The sequence below is a fragment of the Chelon labrosus genome, assembly GCF_963514085.1.
Source record: "Chelon labrosus genome assembly, chromosome: 13".
Classification (NCBI taxonomy): Eukaryota; Metazoa; Chordata; class Actinopteri; order Mugiliformes; family Mugilidae; genus Chelon; species Chelon labrosus.
Window position 1 is genome coordinate 19,108,079 of NC_140346.1, and position 21,305 is coordinate 19,129,383.

General features: G+C 42.9%; 1 protein-coding gene across 4 annotated transcripts in view; it reads left to right on the forward strand.

Annotated features, from left to right (window-relative positions):
• Window positions 1–17,655, forward strand: part of LOC311498545 (muscleblind-like protein 1) — a 63,302-nt gene extending 45,647 nt beyond the window's left edge. Inside the window, exons 4-10 of one of the 4 annotated variants that reach the window (XM_084559183.1) lie at window positions 4,207–4,425; window positions 7,396–7,635; window positions 10,498–10,615; window positions 11,438–11,473; window positions 12,257–12,348; window positions 12,694–12,767; window positions 13,886–17,655. In XM_084559183.1, coding sequence (XP_084415309.1) covers window positions 4,207–4,425; window positions 7,396–7,635; window positions 10,498–10,615; window positions 11,438–11,473; window positions 12,257–12,348; window positions 12,694–12,750 — 762 coding nt within the window. In that variant the 3' untranslated portion in view covers window positions 12,751–12,767; window positions 13,886–17,655. Of the gene's footprint in view, window positions 1–4,206; window positions 4,426–7,395; window positions 7,636–10,464; window positions 10,616–11,437; window positions 11,474–12,256; window positions 12,349–12,693; window positions 12,768–13,885 lie in introns of those variants that run through there. The other 3 variants (XM_084559182.1, XM_084559184.1, XM_084559185.1) reach the window with 3 other exon arrangements.
• The last annotated feature ends 3,650 nt before the right edge of the window (window positions 17,656–21,305 follow it).

Here is a 21,305-nt window from a genome sequence, read left to right on the forward strand (position 1 = left end):
AAAACATCTAAAAACGAAACTTATCCAAAAAATTGACACTTGAACACGCATCAACATTATATTAACTACCTAAAATGACAGAAACCATCTTTGAAAAAAATATTATTTTACGTGTATTTTAGTGTTTCAGTTTGTCCCAAGTCCCATCCACTAACATGGAGGGGGCGGAACTTATGACCCATACTGCAGCCAGTCACCAGGGCGAGCTCTACTTGCTTTGGCTTCACTTTTGAGGAGCAGTTCCGCCGTCCGTCTTTATACAGACACTGGACTTGTCACTGCATTCCCAGAACTCAGCAGTACAAACTGATTCCCACAGATGAGGCAATAAAAGCTTTTTATTCAAGCTGAAAGTCTAGTCACATTCAACCAGACCCTGACCAAGATTATGTGGTGTCATTTAATTTTTGCAGGAAAGAGTAAAACAACTAAGCATAAAAAAACAAAACAAGACAACAAAGTCACAGGCATTTATAATTTAGAGGTAGCGGAAGAGATGAAATCAGCCTAAACTTTCCGTTTTTAACAGGTCAAACACCTTCCATTTAATCGTAATATTGTGACAAAGACTGAATCCTGAACTCTTGAACTTGCTGAAAATGTGATATGCGGTTTAATCTCTGGTTTACCCGTAATCGGCTTTACGATAGCATGCGGCGGGATTTCATTTCACTGAATATGTTGAAAGTAAGACGATTCTTCAGCCTTAAATTTACTAAACATTTGTTGTCCTACATTTATCCAGCACCAGCCAATCACACGTGTGATATCATATGATCGCAGCGCTCTGGAAGGTTGTGACTGTCTGCTTGTGACTGTCAGCTTGTTTTTAAAATTCAAATTAACATTGTGGGTGAAAGTGTTCTTGAATCTAGAAGCAGCAGTTCAGAAACAAAGTGTTAACCTATGATCCAGCTCTTTCTGGAGCAACTTTCCTTTTTCAGCGAGAGGAATTTATACATTGCACAAAGTGGGAAACTAAAAAGCTAATATCTGCTTTTTTTTTATCCTGTCAGACTGGATTAAATGTGTGAAGAGATGTAACACAGCTATAAGAGTAGAAGTGATCAATACAGTACATATTATACGCACACACTCACCCCAAGTCCATGCACTCACACACACACACATGCAGCACATTACATCAGCTATTCCCTTGAGACCACACTGAATGCTCCAAGGATATTCAAGGTGATAACCGGAGCCCCAGCGAGCCAGTTCACGTGAAACCTCGCGTCCCCCGGTTCCTGAGTCCCTCACAGATCCAATGAGACCTGCCAGTCAGGCTTGAAGTAATTCCTCTGTCATCTCCTCTGTCCCTTCATGTTTAAGTGAAAGCAATGGAGTGAATTTGTCTCGCACTATTCAAAAGATGCTGCGCGCTTGGGCGCACACGCGCGCCGCGTGCACATTTGGCCGATGGCTTATCACCCTTACCTGGGTTGTCGAGAGGCCCATTGAGAGGAACAGAGAAAAACCATGAAAGGGTTGAAAGAAGCAATAGATCTCCCTTGGACTGCAAAGCCTTCCCTTTCTGTCCGTGTCATGGGGAGAGAGGAGTAAGGGGAAGAGAGAAGGAGGAAGACAGGCTGACAGAGAAGGACACAGCAGCAGAAGAAAGGGAGGGCCCGACGCCACAAGAAGAGATAAATGGACAGGGTAAAGACAGGTAGGCAAAGTGAGGGAGATAGGACGACAGCAGTGAGGAGAGATGGCTTTAGACCTGCACCACAAAAGAGAAGTCAGGAAAACAGAGGCTGTTGTGCACAAAGGGAACAAAGAGTATGACGGGATACTTTTCCAGGACTTTCTTCCTCCAACTCTCTCTTGTAGCTTAGTTTCCTGCCCCCATCCTCAGCACCTCCACCGCATTTTATCTTCTCATCTACAGCCGCCCCCGCCTCCCCCCATTTATGTAGGGGGAAAAAAAGTGCTTTCATTTCACGCATGGAACTGTACAGAGGGCGAGGTAATTTCGTCTCTCTGTGAGTGATGGTGCCCATGATACTTTTTACTGGGGCATCAACGTCAGCAGGCTTTCCACATTACAATTATATTTATCTGCAGTACTGTATCACCCGCTAATTCGCTCGTTCACATTAAACTTCCCCAAAGGAAATTCCATGCACATGTTTTTACAGACACTGTATAAGATACGAGAAATAAAGCCAGCTGACAAGACGCGTCTCAGTGGATCAATTTTTAAATGTGATTGCAGATTTACTGAAGGAAACACGTCCTCATAGATTGCCAGTGACTTCTGAAACATATGTGAGGAATGATTGTTTGCAGAAATGTGCAGTGTGCATGGTGGCGTTGGCGATTTCACCAAGAAGACAGGGGTTTGTGGCCCATGTCTGACCATTCCTCTTTCATGTAGTTGACTGATTATTCCCCTTTCTTTATGTTATTTTCCTTTTGAGTAGTTTCAAGCACCAAAACCACTTGGTTAGGTTTAGAAAAAGATCATGGTTTGGCTCAAAGGAGACGTGAATCAATAGTTGTTACGAGGCAAATTCTCTCCCATCTGCAACAAGCTTCTCTAAATTCATTCTCGCTGCCATGACTGGGTCCTGCCTCGGTCAGGATTATTCACACAACCGCCCGAGGGCGCAAACACAACCACCCACGGGTCATTTCAGGTCAACCGCTGCTGTTGTTTTGTTTTTTTTTCGGTGAGGTCGGGCCTCAGTATTAAATATTTGCCTGGCTCGACTGGCGTGATGGATAATTAGCAACCTTTGCAAACTGCTGATAGATAAATTAAGCTGCGCAGTGACATTATTGAATTATTTTGGGATCGTGTGACATGTCATTACTTGTGCTGCTACGTACTGCCATAGTCGCGGCTGCGACTGCGGAGGAGGATGTTCGGAAAAGTTACACGGACTTGCTTCAGTTTGAGTCCAGAAATGTTTAATGTTTTATTCACATTACGCCGTATTATACAAGCTAAACATACTATAAATGATAAAATCCTCATAGCTGAGCTCAAAATATGTGTATTAGTGTGTTACTTTAAAAAATAAACATATAAATAAATAATCAGTACTGTGTAGAGCAAGCAGCCCGTCACTGCTGCAACACAAGCTGCTTACAGGATGTGCGCAATGAGATATTTTTTCACCTCCTACTATGTAAACATGCTCAAGGTAGCACCTCTCACACGCTCAATTTAGCAGTTTAAAACCTGAAGAATATGAAGTATCAATAATGCAAATGATTGGGTGCTAACGTAAGAGATGTTCCATAAAAGGCCGTTAGCGAGGCCAGGAACTTTTTGCAGGGTGAAATCACCGCGTTGTTAAAACCTCCTGACTGTGAGCGGTTTTCAATGACATCATGCCGATCTCATCCCCAACCCTGAGCACCTTGTGATAGGACTTAACTCTCCAGACATTCCAGAGGAGCAGCGCTGGAAGAATTAGGGAGTGCACAGCATCGTTCCCTGCTTTTCTGAGTCATCCCAGAGCAGCGAGGAGGGTTCGGGAAGAATGTTGCTGGCCAACCTTTGCTGCTCTATTACTCACCGTGTCCTGTTGGCAGGGGCTCAAGAGACAATCCTCAGACTGGGGCCGAGGTCAGGAACGTGCAGGGAAAACTTGAAGTGCGCTACGTCAGCTAGCGCTCTCCTCGGCCTTGTTTTTAGAGAACGGCAGCAGAAAATGTAGCACGGGTAATTTCTATATCAAGCGCCAGCACAATGCATACAGTCATTATTGCACGAGCCCTCACACACACACACACACACAGCTTGACGTCCTTCATCATTATTTCTGCTATACGTGTGACACGTAGAGCTTGAAGCATGTGATTCCACCTGATCAGTGTAAGTAGGTGACACCACATGCTGACTCTAAGCCTCTTTTCTATGTGAGTGCAAATGAAAGAGGTGCAGCCATAAAAGAATATTCTTGTTCCTCAGATGTAAGCCCATTAATTATCTATCTTTGCTGTCTTGTTTTTCCTCCACATCCACAGTTGTAATTCCTATCCTTAAGCTTTACAATTGACATTTGCATATATCTTTTATTTCACCATCTACCCTCCTATCTTGGAGGGGTAATTTGAGTAGGAGTAAGGAAGGATTGCACTATGCTCTGGAGATGTAATTAAATATTCAGCATTTTTATATATAGACATTGTGAGAAATCATTGTGGGCTGCTCAGTTTTGACCTACTCTCCTTTTCTGCATGTCCCCACAGCCCATGTTTTCAGTCACACCCAGCCTTGCAACCAACGCCAACGCTGCTGCAGCAGCCGCCGCTGCGTTTAACCCCTACCTTGGCCCCGTGTCGCCCGGCCTGATGCCCGCTGACATCCTGCCCAGTGCCCCCGTACTGGTCACCAGCAACCCCAACGTCCCCGTACCCGCTGCTGCCGCCGCCGCTGCACAGAAACTCATGAGGACAGACAGACTGGAGGTGAGAAACAATTACACACACGCAGGATTTAAGTGCGCACACGCACGCCGCTGATCAGATGAGAGGATTTGCATAATTATCGTGACACTGCCCCATCAGTCACATACTAAAAAACAGATTAACAAAACTCTAGTAAATACCGCACCCGTTGAGGATCCTTTTCACAGCTATCCAAACAGATTGGGCTTTGAAATGTGGGCTGCACCTATTTGAATACTGAAGGGTGAGCATGGGTTCGAAAGTCTTGCCTCGACAGTTTCTGTTTGTAGACTTTAATTATGTATCTGGTACACAGTTTCTCTTACAGTAACTACAGTCCCATTACCATAATACAGTCATTACCCTGACTTAAGCAAAGAGAACTAGACGGTAATGAGAGTATCTCTCTACAAACATTACTGTTGTCGTTCCCATCAGCAGGCGGGAGACAACATCGTTTGGAACAAGCCCGAGTTATACTGTACAAATATCTAATTTTCAGAAAAATCTTTACTTCTTCTATGAAAGCAATTAGTCACTTGAAACCAGATGAGTGCCCCTCCTGTAGCTGCGTTCAGATAATCATTAATTGGACAGTAAGTCAATCTCATCCATTATGCAGCCCCGCCCGAGAAACACTTGCAGCGGAATAATGGGGAAATCGTTGGAGGCAGGCAGGAGGCGTGCGAGAACGTTAGGAAGGTTACATTTAAGATGTAATGTTCGGTAGGTGGGTAATTAATGGGGTTGCGGCTGAGTAAGTCTCTAGGCCGAGTGAAGGAGCGGACGACATGCGGAGCGAGGGAATGGGTCAATGACAGGAAAGAGAGATGGAAGGGGAGATAGGAAATCAATCCGTGGACCTGTTGTGGTCATCAGGAGAAGGGCCGGGGCGAGCAGAGACAAAGATAACGGAAAACCCGGGAGAGAGCGGCGATTGAATTTCATAGAGGAGTTAGGAGAAGTTACGCGGATAACTGCAGGCAAGTTGTTCTCAGCACAGGGAGAACATGAAGGTCTCGTTCCAGAGGACTGGAACAACTGTTTAGCAAAAGACTGATAGCATTTGGCCCCAATCTAGCCTAGTAAACAGACAATGAGATGACATATTTATTCAACAGTTGCAATAATAATCTGATCATACTTACAAATTGCTCTACTAAAACAATCAGGGCCGGTGGTCAACAGCGCCTTTAGGGCTCAGCGAAGCATTTTGATTGAGGGAATTCATGTCATAACCCAATTTGCCAGGAACTGGGTTTGCTAAAAATATCTCGGAGAAAAAGGCCGAGCCATATTTTAGCTGCTCGTGTGTTCAATTCAAAATAAACATAGCTGGAATTCTGCGGACCAGCACACATACCAGTCGGTAGATATGTTACAGATCGGTTCCATGAGGCCGAGAGAAATTCCTATTTTAGAAGGCAATCCTCGAAACTGTTCTCCTGAGAAAATATGCTCCGGGAGTCTCTCGGTCGCCTTCTCTGAAGGAGCGCCGGCAAGCGGCCACATTTCGGCGCGCACAAAATCATACGTGGCTTACCTGCAACCATGGTGATGTAAATGGCCTAGAGGGAGAGTTACCATGGGGACAGAAATATGATTAACCGGCCGTTTATTTGTTTGTCCAACTGGGCACTTTCACCGGTTTAGCTTCTTCCAGTGCCGCAATTAACCGCTGTTAAGAGAAGCACACCTGGTGCAAAGAACATTAAACTGCCGCCGTTTGGTCTCCAATTTCTTCTGTGCCAGCCGCGCTCCCCTCGTCCCCGAAGACTCTCGCTCGATTCCCATCTATCTGTCCTTTGCTCTTTATTCATCAGCCGCGCTTAGATTTCCCTTCTCTCCCATGCTGCCTCCTCCCGCACCCACCTCTCCAACATCTGCCTGACAACAAGGCGGCCTCTCTCTTTTTTAAATAAGAGCAGCAGCAGTAGTAGTAATGGTAGCAGTGGTGGGGAATTATATGTGTGTGTGTGTGTGTGTGTAGGCGGAGATTTGTGTGTGATTGCGGTTGCGTTTGAGAGAGATACAATAAGACAAACAAGAGGCAGACAGACAGACAGACAGACAGACAGACAGACAGACAGATCCCCCCCCCCTCACAGCGATCTGTGATTGTGGATGATGAGCTGTCATGACAGGAGACAGAGCGGGGTTAGTTTTGCAGATAACGGCGCTGGTGGCCTTTTGTCTGGCAGCCGGGCCCAGCCGCAAATCAAATCCTTTACGCATGCAGACAGTGAGATTGGTAAACAGACTCTGCAAATGGCATGTTCTATCACAATAACTGATAGATCAATACGATGCACCATGAAATTACATTTCATTTGGGGGAGGATAGTGTTTGGAGCGGCAATTCAGACTCAGCGGTGGCTGACGGCGCTCCTGCAGAGATCCTAAGTTATTGTATGGCTCTTTAAGTGTCAAAATTCGGGTCCTGGGGGGGGGGGGGGGGGGGGGGGGGTGCCTGCTGCCTCATAATTCACTTGTGCGTGTACGTGTGTGTGTTATATTATCTGTGGGCTGGTGATTACGTCAGCTTCAGCCTCCCTTGAGGGTAACCAGGCTCATATTTCCCATGAGCCTCATTGAGCACATACGTTCGCACTGAGGCGGCTGCATTGTGTTCATGCAGGTGCTGCCCCCTTCTGTCCCTCTGAGGGCGGACAACAACACGGCTTATTTGAATAATGGATAAACTCTGCAAGATTGATGGGTCTGTAAAGGCTGGTTACAATCTGTTCTGCGTATCAATCAACAGTAATGGCCGAGCCTGTCATTAAGATTGGTTTGCTCTGTCTGGTAAAGTGATTGTCAAGTTCTGAAGTGACCGAACTGATGGATCGCTTCATCAGATGTGAAGTAAAGTCAAAAGTAACTTCATAATGTGCCTGTGGTTGTGGTGTTTGTGTGCATTTTTTATTTTTTTTTTTAAGGCGAGGGTATTTGTTGAAGTTTAGAGTTTAAATCTGCACTGTTGTGCCCCAGGTGTGCCGGGAATACCAGCGGGGCAACTGTACACGTGGGGAGAACGACTGCCGCTTCGCCCACCCGTCAGACAGCACCATGATCGACACCAACGACAACACGGTCACCGTGTGCATGGACTACATCAAGGGCCGCTGCTCTAGGGAGAAGTGCAAATACTTTCACCCTCCGGCTCACCTGCAGGCCAAAATCAAAGCCGCCCAGCATCAAGTCAACCAGGCCGCGGCTGCTGCAGCCATGGTAGGTATCTGTCCGCGGATGGCACATTTTAAAATCAGGCTCAGGAACATCTTAAGTATTGGAACATCCTCAGCCCAGCACAGCCAGTGGAAATGATTGCAATTAAAACAAATAAAACGTAACCTCGAGTGCAGTAATAATAGCTAATCTAGAAATAATGGACAAGCAAGGTTGGTTTCTTAATGGCACAAACAGTAAACCACAAACACTCTTAATTAAAGATACTTATAGACTTATAGAGTTATTTGAGCCTTCTACTTTCTATACATTCAAGTCTCCATTGTTCCCCTCTTGTTCCGCTCTCTTCAGCTCTCCCTTAGTATGCACCAGAAAAGATACAGAGTGCTTTATTAGCAGCAGGCTGTAGGGATCATGCCAGTATGCGAATGAGCACTCTGCCCCCCTCCTCCCCTCCTCCGCTCCTCCCCTCCTCCCCATCTCCTGCTCGTCCTTGTTTTGCTGCTTGGTTAGTTGTATATATTCTGCTATTCACAGTCAACGGGTATGTTAAATTTTTGCTGAGGGGACAACTATGCAGACTAGTGTTTCGTTTCGATCTCGTTTCCCGCAATGCAGTGATCGTTTTCTCTCTAAAGGGACACGGCGAGGTGTTGCTCGGTGCAAGACGCGAGGATGACATTGTGCAGTAATCTAGAAAGGAGGCTCAGCTTTCAGTTAACCTTTCACATTTCAGTTACTTCACAAAGCCAAATTAAGCACGGCGTGATCCGGCCTACCTGCTTTTTCTTTTTAAGTGGTGAAGTGAAAGGTTAGTTTAGGAACAGATGCTATTACAAAGAAGAGTATACACGATTGTTTTTCTGCTGCATTCAAATCAAACTTGACATGATTATGTAACTTAAATGGGGGATTTTAAAGACATTAAGAATTATACAGTCAAAAGTAAGGACAAATTAGATAATATTAAAATAATTACAATTCTACAACATTGTTTTAGCTTATGCCATGTGGGCCGTGAACACTAGTTTACTCCAGTTTAGTCCAATCTAAAATGAGACAAAGATGTGCAGCAGGGTTTTAAATGGGCCACACAACGCCGGCGATACCTTGCTACCGTCAGATGATGGCAAAACAGGGCTTCAAAAGCCGGATCCGATCTAACCTTCATTTCACCACACACCAAAGCTAGTGTAGATAGATAGATAGCCCGAGGGGGGAACTGGTCATAGAGCTCTGTGGTGCAGCATAGCTTTGTTTCTGTGACACTCTAAAAGTAGAACCAAGTGAAAGTATTCAGGGATTTTTTTATTTATTTTGTTTGCTGGGAATACAAGGAACTAAACTTGCAGATTATTCAGCCAGGTTAAACTCTATTAACTGAAATGAAACTTAATTAAATAAGTGCAAGTACCCTGCCGTCTGTGGAATAATACTCCTCCCTCCGTCGTGTTAATAAGAGGAGCACTGACGCTCACTTTTCCACACTCGACGCGCTGGTGTGCCAAGGCAGAACGTAGGGCAAAGGTAGTTTTAATTTTGGAGAAAACACAGAGCTACATTCTGTTCAGATGATGTTAACATCAGTTGCACCCTCAGTTCGAGAGCTGAAAACTTAAAAAAGTGACAGGAACAAGTGCCATTAAAGTACCTTGTTGCCACTAGCAGGAGTCAGGCTTATATTACATACTACTCATAGGACATTTCTGGATTTGAACCAATCTGGTTAATTGACTAACGCTCCATTCTGGACCAGAATTCAACTCAAAGGCCGTAATTCTTTCCAGTAACCCAACAGCCATTAATGTGCATGCCCAAGTCCTGTAATTGTTGTATATTGCATTCCAATGATTTGATTTTTTTATTTGTTTGTTTGTTTATTTTTTTTTTTGTTTTTTTTGTTTGTTTTTTTCTCACCAACCCACACTGCACTGCTGCCCCCATGACGCACCTCCGCTTGCTGGTTTATGTTAATGCGCTTGAACCCCATTGGCCCATTGCCATCATGTGCTCGCTGCCTGCTAATTAAGACTCAGTCGGCTGTCAAATCACTGAAGCGACCCCTCGACGCAACTTTTGACCTGGTACTATGACCTTTCACCTTTTAGCTTGGCATGTGGCTGTGGTGTGATAGATATGCTTTAAAACTATGTATTTCTTAATTAACCAAACTGAGGGAAACACTGTGGGGTGATGAACTGATCGCAGCCTCTACTTCTGCGGCGTAAAATCTTTAACAAGTTGCCCATTTGAATCTCAACGCAAATGCAAAAAAAAGTGGATTTTTCTGGAACTTTTACAATGTCAGTTCGTCACCTCAAGTGGATCTCAAAAGCAATTCATTGCAAGCATGAAAGTGCAATGCTTTAAATAAGATGTGTTGGTCTTTGCATGACTGTGTCGCTTCCCATACCGCATGCGCTATTGTTGAAGAGTTGTCATGACAGTCTTAACATGGCTTATTAGTGTATTATTATCATGGAGCTGGGAGTGCAGCTTTCCCTAACTACTTCCTTTCTGCTGACGGTCCAACAACCAGTACAATAGTTACAGTTATGAGTTAACCTGCAGAGTAATTATTGTATGTAATTATCGTATTACCCAAAAAATAAGGTTCATAACAATGTGCTGAAGACATTTTTGTTGTTGTCACTAGCAAGTTAGATGTCTAGCTAGCACCACTGTCCTGTCTGGCTCTGACATACGTAGTGTTGTTCACTGCTTGCTTGCCAATGTTTGTGATAGCTGTCTGAAAGGGCAACTTTATCTTCTAATGAAATTCTTTCTTCTCTCTGTCCTGAATGTCACTGCCACCATCCTTTTGATTTCCCTCACTCCCGTCCCTTTTTTTTGGTGCTGTCCCCTCATCAGGGGCTCCCTCCCGTCTTGCCTCCTTTACCAAAGAGACCTGCACTTGAAAAAGCCAACGGTGCCACCACTATGTTCAATGCTGGCGTGTTCCAGTACCAACAGGCCCTGGCCAACATGCAGTTTCAGCAGCAGGCTGCCTTCATACCATCAGGTAAGAGCCGAGTCTTCTTTTGAACCCACGTCTGAGGCAGTTATCCCATTGATACTGGCCGTCAAATCACATGTATCTCACTCCCTGATTACGTTTTGGCCTTGAATGTGTGATTTCACTTTTGGTGACACGACGGAAAGAACTTGCACGGACATAGCTGCGCGCGTGTGTGATTTAGTAAATCAGCTGGAAAAGTCTTTGAAAAGTGAGAAGAAATGTCATTCACACGTACGGCTCAGTTGAACCGCTCTTCTCCGGGCGCTGCTGCGTAGTCATCTTACACCGCGTCCCATATTCTCATCTGACAGCCTAAGAATAGCCTGCCATCGATTCCCTTCTGCGAGAGATTCGGACGCTCAGATCCTCGTATGTCCCGCGCTACTGGACTGTCAGGTCACTGCGGCGCACTTTGAGGATTCAAAAAGCAGGTCATTTAAGCCTTTCACAGCGCAAACAGCCCCTATCCAGCTGACAGGAAAATGGGGCCACTGGTAATGTTTAATTTGCCCTTCCATTTAATGGAGCAGTTGAAGAGTAAACTGGGGCTGGCCGGGAAGTTTTTCAGTTTTTCAACTCTTCTCCCTGCTTCCTTTGTGTGCAACCGTGACCTGTGTCATCACTGATAATCAATCATGTCATATACTGTAACTGCAGCTAAAGCCACTGTGTTGAAGCCGGCAGGTCGACACATTCAGATCGCAGTTTGTTCATATCCACATTAAATCCAATATTGTCTGACTTTATAACACTTGTAATGGGTTTTCTTGATTTCTTCTCCCCCCCTTATTCACTCCACTCCCTGTTGCAATGCATGATGGGCAGGCTCGATATTGTGCATGACACCTGCAACAAGTGTTGGTAGGTGCCAGCTTTCCTTACTGATTTATCTTTGAGCCCATTGTAGTCATTCATTCAACTCACCACATGACGTGAGCGCATTGTCCATTGTGTGAACCTAGGCTGTGACGTTTCCTCAAAAAAGATATCTTTCTGTACGGACAAAGTTAAAAATGCAAAATTCTGAATTTAAATGTGTAATTTCAATTGGAAGTTGATGTGTTTTTACTATACCCTATGCGATTCATCTTCGAAGTATGGAATGAACCCCTCCCCCCACCTCCCCTCTTTTGCTCTGTCTGTCACCTAATGCTTGTTGCAGTTCAAAATTTCCTGAGAAACCTGCTTCATTATACTTCCATCTCAAGCTCTCTAACCTCTGAGCACTTCATTATACCGTCTGGCTTAGGAATGCCAAATAAACATGAGGAGTTATTATTATTATTATTATTATTATGTCTAGAATAAGCGGTTGAATAAGTGTAATTTTCATAAAAACCTCACCAAAGTGAAACCCAAAATTCATATTTTGCTCTTCAAATTACTGATTAGCCACCTTTCACTCCAAAGAATTGAACCGATATTTTTCTCCACAGCACGTCTGTCGCTGCCTCTTTACTCAAATTGCTCCTGCAAGAACAGAATATGTTCACCAGAAAATAGGCTTAAGCTGTTTAAAACTATAGTATATTCTCATGTTTATTAGCATTCTGCACTGAAAAAAAAAAAAAATAAAAAAAAATGAAGCATAAAAAGCTTTAAATCTGCTATGGTTCAACTGCCTGTGTGATCTTTCCCTCCAAGTACCCATGATGCACGGTGCTACTCCAGCCACTGTGTCTGCAGCCACCACATCTGCCACAAGTGTTCCCTTTGCAACAGCAACAGCCAATCAGGTTTGCTTCTTCTCCTTCCTCCTCTCACTTTCTTTCACTTTCCTTGTAGCAGCTGTGACTTTATTTTATTTATTTTTCTTAATCTTGTGACTCCAATGTGCCTCTTAATGAAAAAAAAAAAAAGAAAATGCATGACTAGCGCACAAGGCTCATCTCTGATCTTTGCTAGTTAGCGTCTCATACTGTGATTATAAACATAATCACCATGCTTATCTTTATTATCAGTTTTAGTTGAAGTCCTCATTTCAGCTGATCTATCTGTTTATTTCCCTCTGTCTTTATCACTCCCCTCCTCCCCTTCCCCTCCCCACTCTATTTCTCTCTTCCCCCCTCCTTCTCAATCAGATTCCAATAATTTCTGCAGACCATCTGACTAGTCACAAGTATGTGACCCAGATGTAGGAGTCTCAATCAGAACAGTATGTACTGCACCTCGTTCCAGCATCTCACACACACTTCCTTTGGACAAAACAGTCTGCAGCTTTCGGGGCGAAAAGCCGACGCAGTTGCAGGAACTTTTCTCAGCTGATAAGGGAAGAGTTTTTAGGGAAAATGTTTGCTGTTAGACGAGATTATTACCAACGAGCATGACGCTGCGGCCAGCAGCTGCTCGGATCGGCATCAAGACTGGAAACACAATAAAAATACGCATACTGACGCCTACACCTCACTCATTTACATATTTTAGCTTTGTTTATTGAAATTCGTGCAAAAAGAAAATGAAAAATAGTAAGGTAAAAACGACGAGTTGTGTTCTTACGTAAACCTTTTTTGGAATTATTTCTTATCTCGACGCTGTAGCTGCATCCTACACACATACACATGCTCGGTTGCACTCAATCGTCACCTATGTAGTTACCTGCCCTCTACATCTCTGCTGCATTGCATTGTTGGCTATATATGCTAGTGGAGTGTCCAGTGTGTGCATACTGTCATATTTGAAATTACATTTAATAGTATGCACACACACAAAAACTAACTCAGATATTGTTTTAGCGTACTAAATTGTACTTAGAATGGACTTCAGGACGTAATACAAGTCTTCCTGAAGTCTGCACTGGTTGCATGGCCTCAAAGCAATACGCATACTTCCCAAGATATCAAACTATATGATACCAATAATCCCAATGCCACCAGAGATCCACTCATTTCCTGAGATATATTGTCCCACAGCCTTCCACAATACCTGAGATTTAGTTTCAAAACAAAGCTGATTGGAGCTACTGATAATTAGCATCCTTTCTACGCTTTTATTTAGAAAATTCGGCTGCAAACGCCTTAAAAGAATGTGTTTGAAATCAGTTCTGTTGTAAAGTAGAGTGTAAAATTATAGTAACAGAGGGTTCAGTGGCATGATCTTTTATTAAATGACTTAAACTTCCATGGTTGAAAGCAAGAATTTAAAGTGATTGACATTAAAAATGTTGTGGCTGATTTTATAACCGGCAAAAAGAAACTCCAGAATCTCAGCTAAGCTTTGATACAACTTGTCCCAGTTTACCATCTAACTTCCTGTACTCTGTGAACTTCTTTCCAGACGGAACTGAAGTGTGCTGGTGTCGAGTCCAAGATTAGCGGTCACCCTTCACGCCCGTCACATCAAGAGCGAAACGGAAAAACCCAACTCTGAATCCGGTTTGGAGCGAATCTGCATGTTAACAAAAGGAGGCACAGTTTGTTAGGAGTGTTTTCATGTGTACTTCATGCACACTATTACACGACAACAGAAAAGAGCATCATTGCATTAAAGACTGCCTTTCGTTCCGTAGAGGCGACTAACCTTTATTCACCAGACACACTTTGAATGTTAACATGATGTAAGCGTGTGGAGCGGTCATCAGAGAGGTCGGCTGAGGCGTGGTACGTCCATTGACCAAGAATCATGACTTGAGTTGTTTGTTAATCATCGGTTGTTGGTCTTTGACCGAAATGTGTTCATTTGTTTACACCAAGGTGCACCTTGTATTTCCGTTGAGGTAAAAGAAACTAATAATCTGACTGAATCACATATGCATGCACAAGGATTTTCGTTTGTGATTTTGTTTCGTTGAAACCGGCGATTTAAGGGAAATTACATGAGTGCCCTCAGAGGCAGAATAGCAACTGAATGTCTGTGAGGTGTCTTTCAAACCTTTGTAGCCTACCTTTCTATCTCTTAAGCACATGTCTTTAACCTTGCAGGCATCCCTGTAAAGTGCCATACATCTCAAAATACATGAATGGTATCTAAGCCGTGTTACAAAGTGATAAACTCAACAACTCCCTTTAATATGTCTGTTTTCTCTCTTGGACAGCATGTTGTGTCCAATGCCATCGCCTGTCATCACCCGTGATTCCCTGAAAGTACCACTGCTGATTAGATTCCCCCCCGGTTTGTCTGCTTTATTTAAATCTCCTACTGAAGCTTTTGTTTTCTGCCTTTGCTGCTGGTGTCAGTTGTCGGACTGACGCAGCTCTCTCCGTGGCCGTGGGCGTCTGTTGACTCTAAAGGTCGGCCGAGTTGTAAGCGAGGGGTCTCGGGAGACCAAAGCCTCCCTCTGCGGCGGCGGCGGCGGCGGCGACGAATAGCTTTTGAAACAGGCGCGATGAGTTGGTGTCCAAACTGCTGTGAGACGGAAGTCGAAACCTACAGTGCAACTGGTGATGGATAAGTGATTTGTTTTTCATTTGTATGGTTATGCATATTTTAAAGGCAGGCTGTCAAAAGTAGATTCAGCGTAGTGTGTGTATATATAGTCTGACATATTTAAGAGTTTTAATACCCGAGAACTGTTTTCTTTTCAGATAGTCAGCCAAAGTATTTTTTTCGTGTCACTGGTGTTGTGGGTAGAGTAGCGGGGCTTAAAAATTTAAAGCAGCCCAAAGAAGGATCGGGTGTTTAGAGTAGATGTCTTTTTTGTTTTGTTTTGTTTTAGTTTTTTTGTGTGTGCGTGTTCTGGGTGTTTTTCAGGCATATTTAAATGGTGGATAGTACAGGGAAAGTGGCAAGAATAAAAACGATTGTATTACTCATCCAAAGCCTTAGAATGTACCATCGGGTCAGCACAATGCAACATGCCATTTTGAACCATCCAGTTGCCTAATCCACGCCATATTAACACACACAGAGCACTATGTAATTGTCACTTTCTTTTTTTTCTTTTTTTTTTCCTTCTTCTTCTTTTTTAGATCGATGAGGAGTGTTTCATTTTGTTTGGATGACGTTTTTTGGTATTGGTTAAGATTTTTTTTTCGTTTCGCCTATTATATTTATCTTTCTTATAATGAATATAAGGTACAGTGTGTGTTCGTGTGTTCCTCATGCACAGTTTCCTGAAATTCCATGTAATGTTCATTTTAGTATGATTATGATTGTAAACTCAATATTTTCTACGTTATGCATATTGTTGAACTGTATGCATATTGTTCATTTCTCTAGTCTTTTTTGTGTTCTTTGAACAAAGATGTTTTATATGAGTATCTAAACAGTGATGAAATAATAGAACAGAGAGGCTGAGTTGTCACTGTGGCAACCGTCGCCAATAAACCGAGTAATATTTTAATGATTGTAAGGTTTGTAACTAGTCATATAAGAAAAAAAAAGAGTATTATTAAAAAAAAAAAAATCTAGTTCTTAGATGTTTAGAGTAAAGATGTTATTTTCTACTGTATCCATTTCAAATAGTAACTATTGTTTTAATATTTTTACTCTCCCTGGAAATTGGGCCATGTTGGAAAACAAGCTGCATATTTGATCACTTTTCGGGGGCGTTGCTGGCGGGGGTCAGGTGAACGTGGCGAGTGGGGAAACGGCGTCCGTCCGCACACTCGCCTCTCACTCAGCCAGCTGCAAACAACAAAGGGCGGGGTGGGGGAATCTGGAGGCGATAAAGGTGATAAAGGTTGACTTTTTTGCACTTCTGTACATAGTCAAAAAAGAGAGAATCATGTATATTGAGATCTTATTTTGAATAAAAAAAAAAATAACACATTATGGAATTTTGCTAGGATAACTAAAAAAAAAAAATCTTATGAAAGGCTGAACAAAATTGCTTGCATAAAAAAGGGCACTGAGTTCTCACTCTCCTACCCCTTTCAGAAAAAAGGCCAAGTGTTGCTCTTCTTTTTTGTCAGCAGCTTGTAGTTTGCCAGGTAACCTTCCGGAGGAGGCGTCCACTATACCCTCCAGCGTGAGGGCCTGACTGGGTTTGTCTGGTCCCCTAACCTGCCTGTGCTCCTCACAGGTCTGTGTGTCATGGCCACGCCCTCCCAGGCCCAACCAATCACAACACGTCCTGTCTCTTTACGTTACTCAGAGAGGAATGCATGTTAAAGGAAATACATATACCGTTTAAAAAAAAATAATAAAAAATCACAACACAGTAATATTGAATAAGAAAACATTTACAAAGAAAGATGTATTTACAGTATACAATATTCTATCAATGTAATGGAATAAAATATATATAAAAAAAATACAAAAATAGAATAGTGGTTTATTTAAAAAAAAAAAAAAAAAAGATTCCTGAGACTATACTCACTAAAGTTTCACCACTTGGAGAGTTAAAATACATGCAACACCAACACCATAGCTATAAGTATGTTCTTTCTGTTCATGTAAGCTGTGCTTCTAGTAGATGAAACTGACCAAACGAGAAGAATGTGAGGTTGAGATTAACTGCAGGTTGAAATACCGCTTTGTAGTTTGGTCACTCGTTTGAAATTCTGTCCTGATAAATTCAGTCATCTCTCATCTCCTACCAGCACGCATGCTTACGCTTATGATATAGTGTAAACTGAACTCTTTTTGTTTTCTCCTTTCTTTCCGTTTGTTTTTCTCTGCTCGTAGTGCTGATATGATGTATTCTGTCCTCTGCCGCAGTTTGTTTCTGCTTGTTTTTACTGTTCCAGGCCCCGTGAAAGAAAGAATGTGTCACGTTTGCCGGCCGCCTCGTCTGGGAAGCGTTCGTATCTTAAAACCATTGATTGCAACAGTCTAAAGCCATAAAATATAATCTCATCCGAATGAAAAATGAGAAGGAACCCGGAAATGACAGAGAGGTGGAAGATGGTACCTTCGGGAGCTGATAAGAATGCATTTGCCTTGGTTTTATTAACTGCAACATCATGCAATAATTCAAGTCATGAATGTGGTTAATATACCTGCTGGTGTGCTGTGCCAACTTTTGATGGATGTGTGTAGTTAAGAGAAAAGTTCTTGACACATTGTTTTGTTGTTGTTTTTTTCACGGGGCCTGCATTGCTATATTTGATTCTTGCTGTTATGAATTAAAAAAAAATATAATAAAAATTTACAAATGAACTCAAGTGAAGACAAATTTAAGTGTTATTTCATTTATACAGACGTTGTGGCTCAAGGTTGTTCTGTGTAATTGATATTGTCTTAAATATCACGACAAACTTTACTGCAGGAAGGTAAATAAGTCACACACACGCATAAACAGCAGACACTTAATGTAGCTTAGCATTAAGACAGGAAACAAGTGGCAACAGCTAGTCTGGCTACGTCAGATGACTTCAGGAAGTTGCTGTTTTCAGGCATAGACTGTATAAAGATAGATGGCGGAACAGCTCCTCTAAAGTGAAGCCAAAGCAAGTAGAGCTCCCCCTGGTGGCTGGCTGCAGTATAGGTCATAAGCTCCACCCCCTCCAAGTTAGTGGATGGGACTTGGGACACTCAAATTTTATTTTTGGTTTCTGTCATTTTAGGTAGATGATATAATGTTGATGCATGTCCAGGTGTCATCAAGTTTCGTTTTAGTCCGTTATTTGGTGCTATAGAAACAGGATGTGACATAAAGGTGACTACCAGTTGCCATGCCAGCCACATTGGCATGGCATCAGTTACACATTTGATTTTTTTTTGTAAGAAAGAAACAATCTAAATGTAGATTTACTGGCCAAGTACTTATACAATATGTTCTCTGCAGTTAACCCATCCATTTATACATACAGAGGGTATTGTAAACACTTGTATGCCCAGCAGTGGGCGCCAGGGAGCATTTTAGGGATTAGGTCCCAAGTTTCATGTGAAACCGCTCATAGAGCTACATCTCTCGACTGGCAAAGGATACTTCACCAACCAACCTCACCGATACCAACATGGAAAATTTTCACTTGTTCTTCCTGGATGACGGAAAAAAATCTATTCATCTGTCTTCAAGAGACAGAAGGTTATGAGGACATCACACAACTTTTACCCTTTGTGCAACTTTTGATTCACAGTCTTTCCGGTCGCTGGGCTTTGGGTCAGTTCGGCCATTGGTTCAATCAGCTCCACGTCCATCAGTGAGATGCCTTGTGCAAGCACCTAAAAACTCCCAGACCACTCCCTATGCGCTTTGCATGGTTGCCCATTGCTCCACTTTTCTGGGTTAAATAGAGAGAACAGATAGAGTATGAACATGGCAAATCACCTCTGCTGATTTGATGTTTTTTGTATCTATGGGTATACCCTGTAACGATATATCAGGCCGTAAATTCCAGGAACTATTCCCACCCCCCTCCTGTGTTCTCTGGCAGCAGCTCCCTCCCTCTCTCTGCCCCTCTACCCTGGTCTGGTCGATTGAACTCACCTGCATCTCATCTACTCATCAAGCCTCCATAAAAGTCCCCGGGCTCTGATTCCCGCCTCACCCCGTCTTGTTTGGTGGTGACTTGGTTCCTTTGAGAGCTCTTAGACGTTTTCTAATTCTTGCCTGCTACTTTCTTGACCTTATCTTTTATTCATCCACAGTTTGCTTTGGTGAGCTTTAATCAACCTCTGGGTTCATTCTAGCTCTCTCCAGGCCACACTTCTACCACCGCCTGCCATCTGCTGCCTATCTGCCTGTCTTCAACTATTTTCCACCTCCAGTGTTTTTATTTTGTTTCTTTTTTTGTTATTAAACAGTTCAGTTGCCTGGGTTTGTGTCAGTGTCTGCTTTTGGGTCCAGTTTTGTGGACAGTTAACAATAAAGACATCCATAAACTGTAGAAAACAGTATAAACTAGATTGACCATAAGTGATGAGTGCACTGGATGTCCACTCTTCCTGCCACAGAGCATCACAGAGGGGGCTACTCATTTTTGCACTCATTTTAGCGACCCTGATTATCCCGTGGCTGTTAACAATATATGAGTTTAATATTAATTTTATGGAGATACAAATGCTTTCTCTTTGCACGCCTATGATTTAAATTAAGCCTGCAGAATTAAGTAACACAAGTAACTGAGCTACTACCCCAGTGGCAAAGAAAGACCTCCCGTTAGCGCACACTTCTCTGCTTTCTTGTAAATAATTCCATCCCAGCAGAATTTCTTCAAAAAAGCATTTTTAGCTTCTCCTGTTAATCCTATTAATGTGTTTAAATTGTTGTAGTTATCCCAGCAAAAAGGCTACTCTAGGCAAGGAAAGGAAATTAATGTAATTACCCAAGAAGAAAAGCAAGCATTTCTTCAAGTGCAGATCCGGTAAGGTCATATGACAGTGGACCATCGCTGGCTCTCAACAGCACAATGAAAGTCATAATTTCTCAAATAAGTCAACGTGTGGCGCCACTGTGGGTGAATAGAGTCAGTGCTAGCACTCTAATAGATAATTTAAACAGACTTACGCCCCAGTCATTGTGCTTTTGAAGTCAATTTAAAGATTTTGTCGCCATTCACACATATAACAAGTGTAATTATTTCATAAAAAACATTATCTTTTTAATGTTTCCAAAACACTCAGACGCTCCACTCCAGCTGGGGCATTCATTAAAATGTTATTTTAGATATCTCTACACATGATGAATGACTTTGTTCTGCCCAGTGAAGCTTCTAATTACGAGCAATGATCGTAATTGCGATAGAGATGTGTGGCTCATTTCTTTGAGAAACGTGTACCGGTGCGCTGATAGGATCTCTACGTGACAAAACTTCAGATAGACTCTTTTAAAAGGCCATAAAATGCGAAAGGCGGCCCATTCAATACATTTTTCCGAGATTACCTCACACTGTGGTGTCTTCTGGGCAGATTGCACAGTGAGGCTCATGTCATAATTTTTGCATGAGAAATATTATGCGTCTGAGCCAGGATTCTCTCACTTGAGTTAATTATTACTGATCAGACTGTAAGTCGGGCCTGTGTATGAGCCAACACTGCCCTGAAAAGGGTCACCAGCCAGGCTAAATAACAGTAACGACTCTGTGCGTGACTCAGGAGCATGTTCGATTAATCCAGTGAGAGATAACATGCTCAATAGTAATAGAGACCGTGCCTCTTGTTCAAATATGTGATTCACAGTCAAGTCACCAGATGGCACCCTCTCTTTGTGAATCACGGCCTCCCAGTCTACCGCTGTATATACAAGGTAGGAAACCGTTATCACCTGTTAGTCCCTTTGTGGAGCAATGCATAAATGAAACCGTTTAGACAAGTTAACTCTAAAAGTATTTGATTACTGTTCTTACGGACAAAAGGAATTTAACTCCTTTAACTTTTAAAGACGCCTTGCTTAAATTGTTGTGGAAATGTTGACTCAGGTAGCACAGGAAGCGAGGAAGCTGCAGGTAATTACCCATACTGCATCACATCCTTACTCCCAATTTGCAAATTGTATCTGCCTGAATAAGAAATCATTAAAATTACAGAAAATTACAGAAAATTGTGGATGACTGAGGTTTTGTTCCGTTGTTTCCTTTTCAATCTCCCTCCCCTCCATTTAACTCAAATATACTGGCTCTCTCCCCTCCTTCAGTTTGGCATCAGCCTCCTCCCTTTGCCTCGTCTCTTTCTCCCCTCACTTTCTCCTTCCCTTCCCAGCTTCAATCCTCTCTTTCCTCCTCAAATCTCTCCCTCATCTCCTTCCCCCCTTGATTCTCCCTTCTTCTCTGTCCACGGGCGTTAGCGGCAGACTGTGTCGTGTGGGGACTTAATGAAGCAGTGCTGATCCAATAACGGCAGCTTCTGTCGCCCGCCTCACAAAGTGTGATGT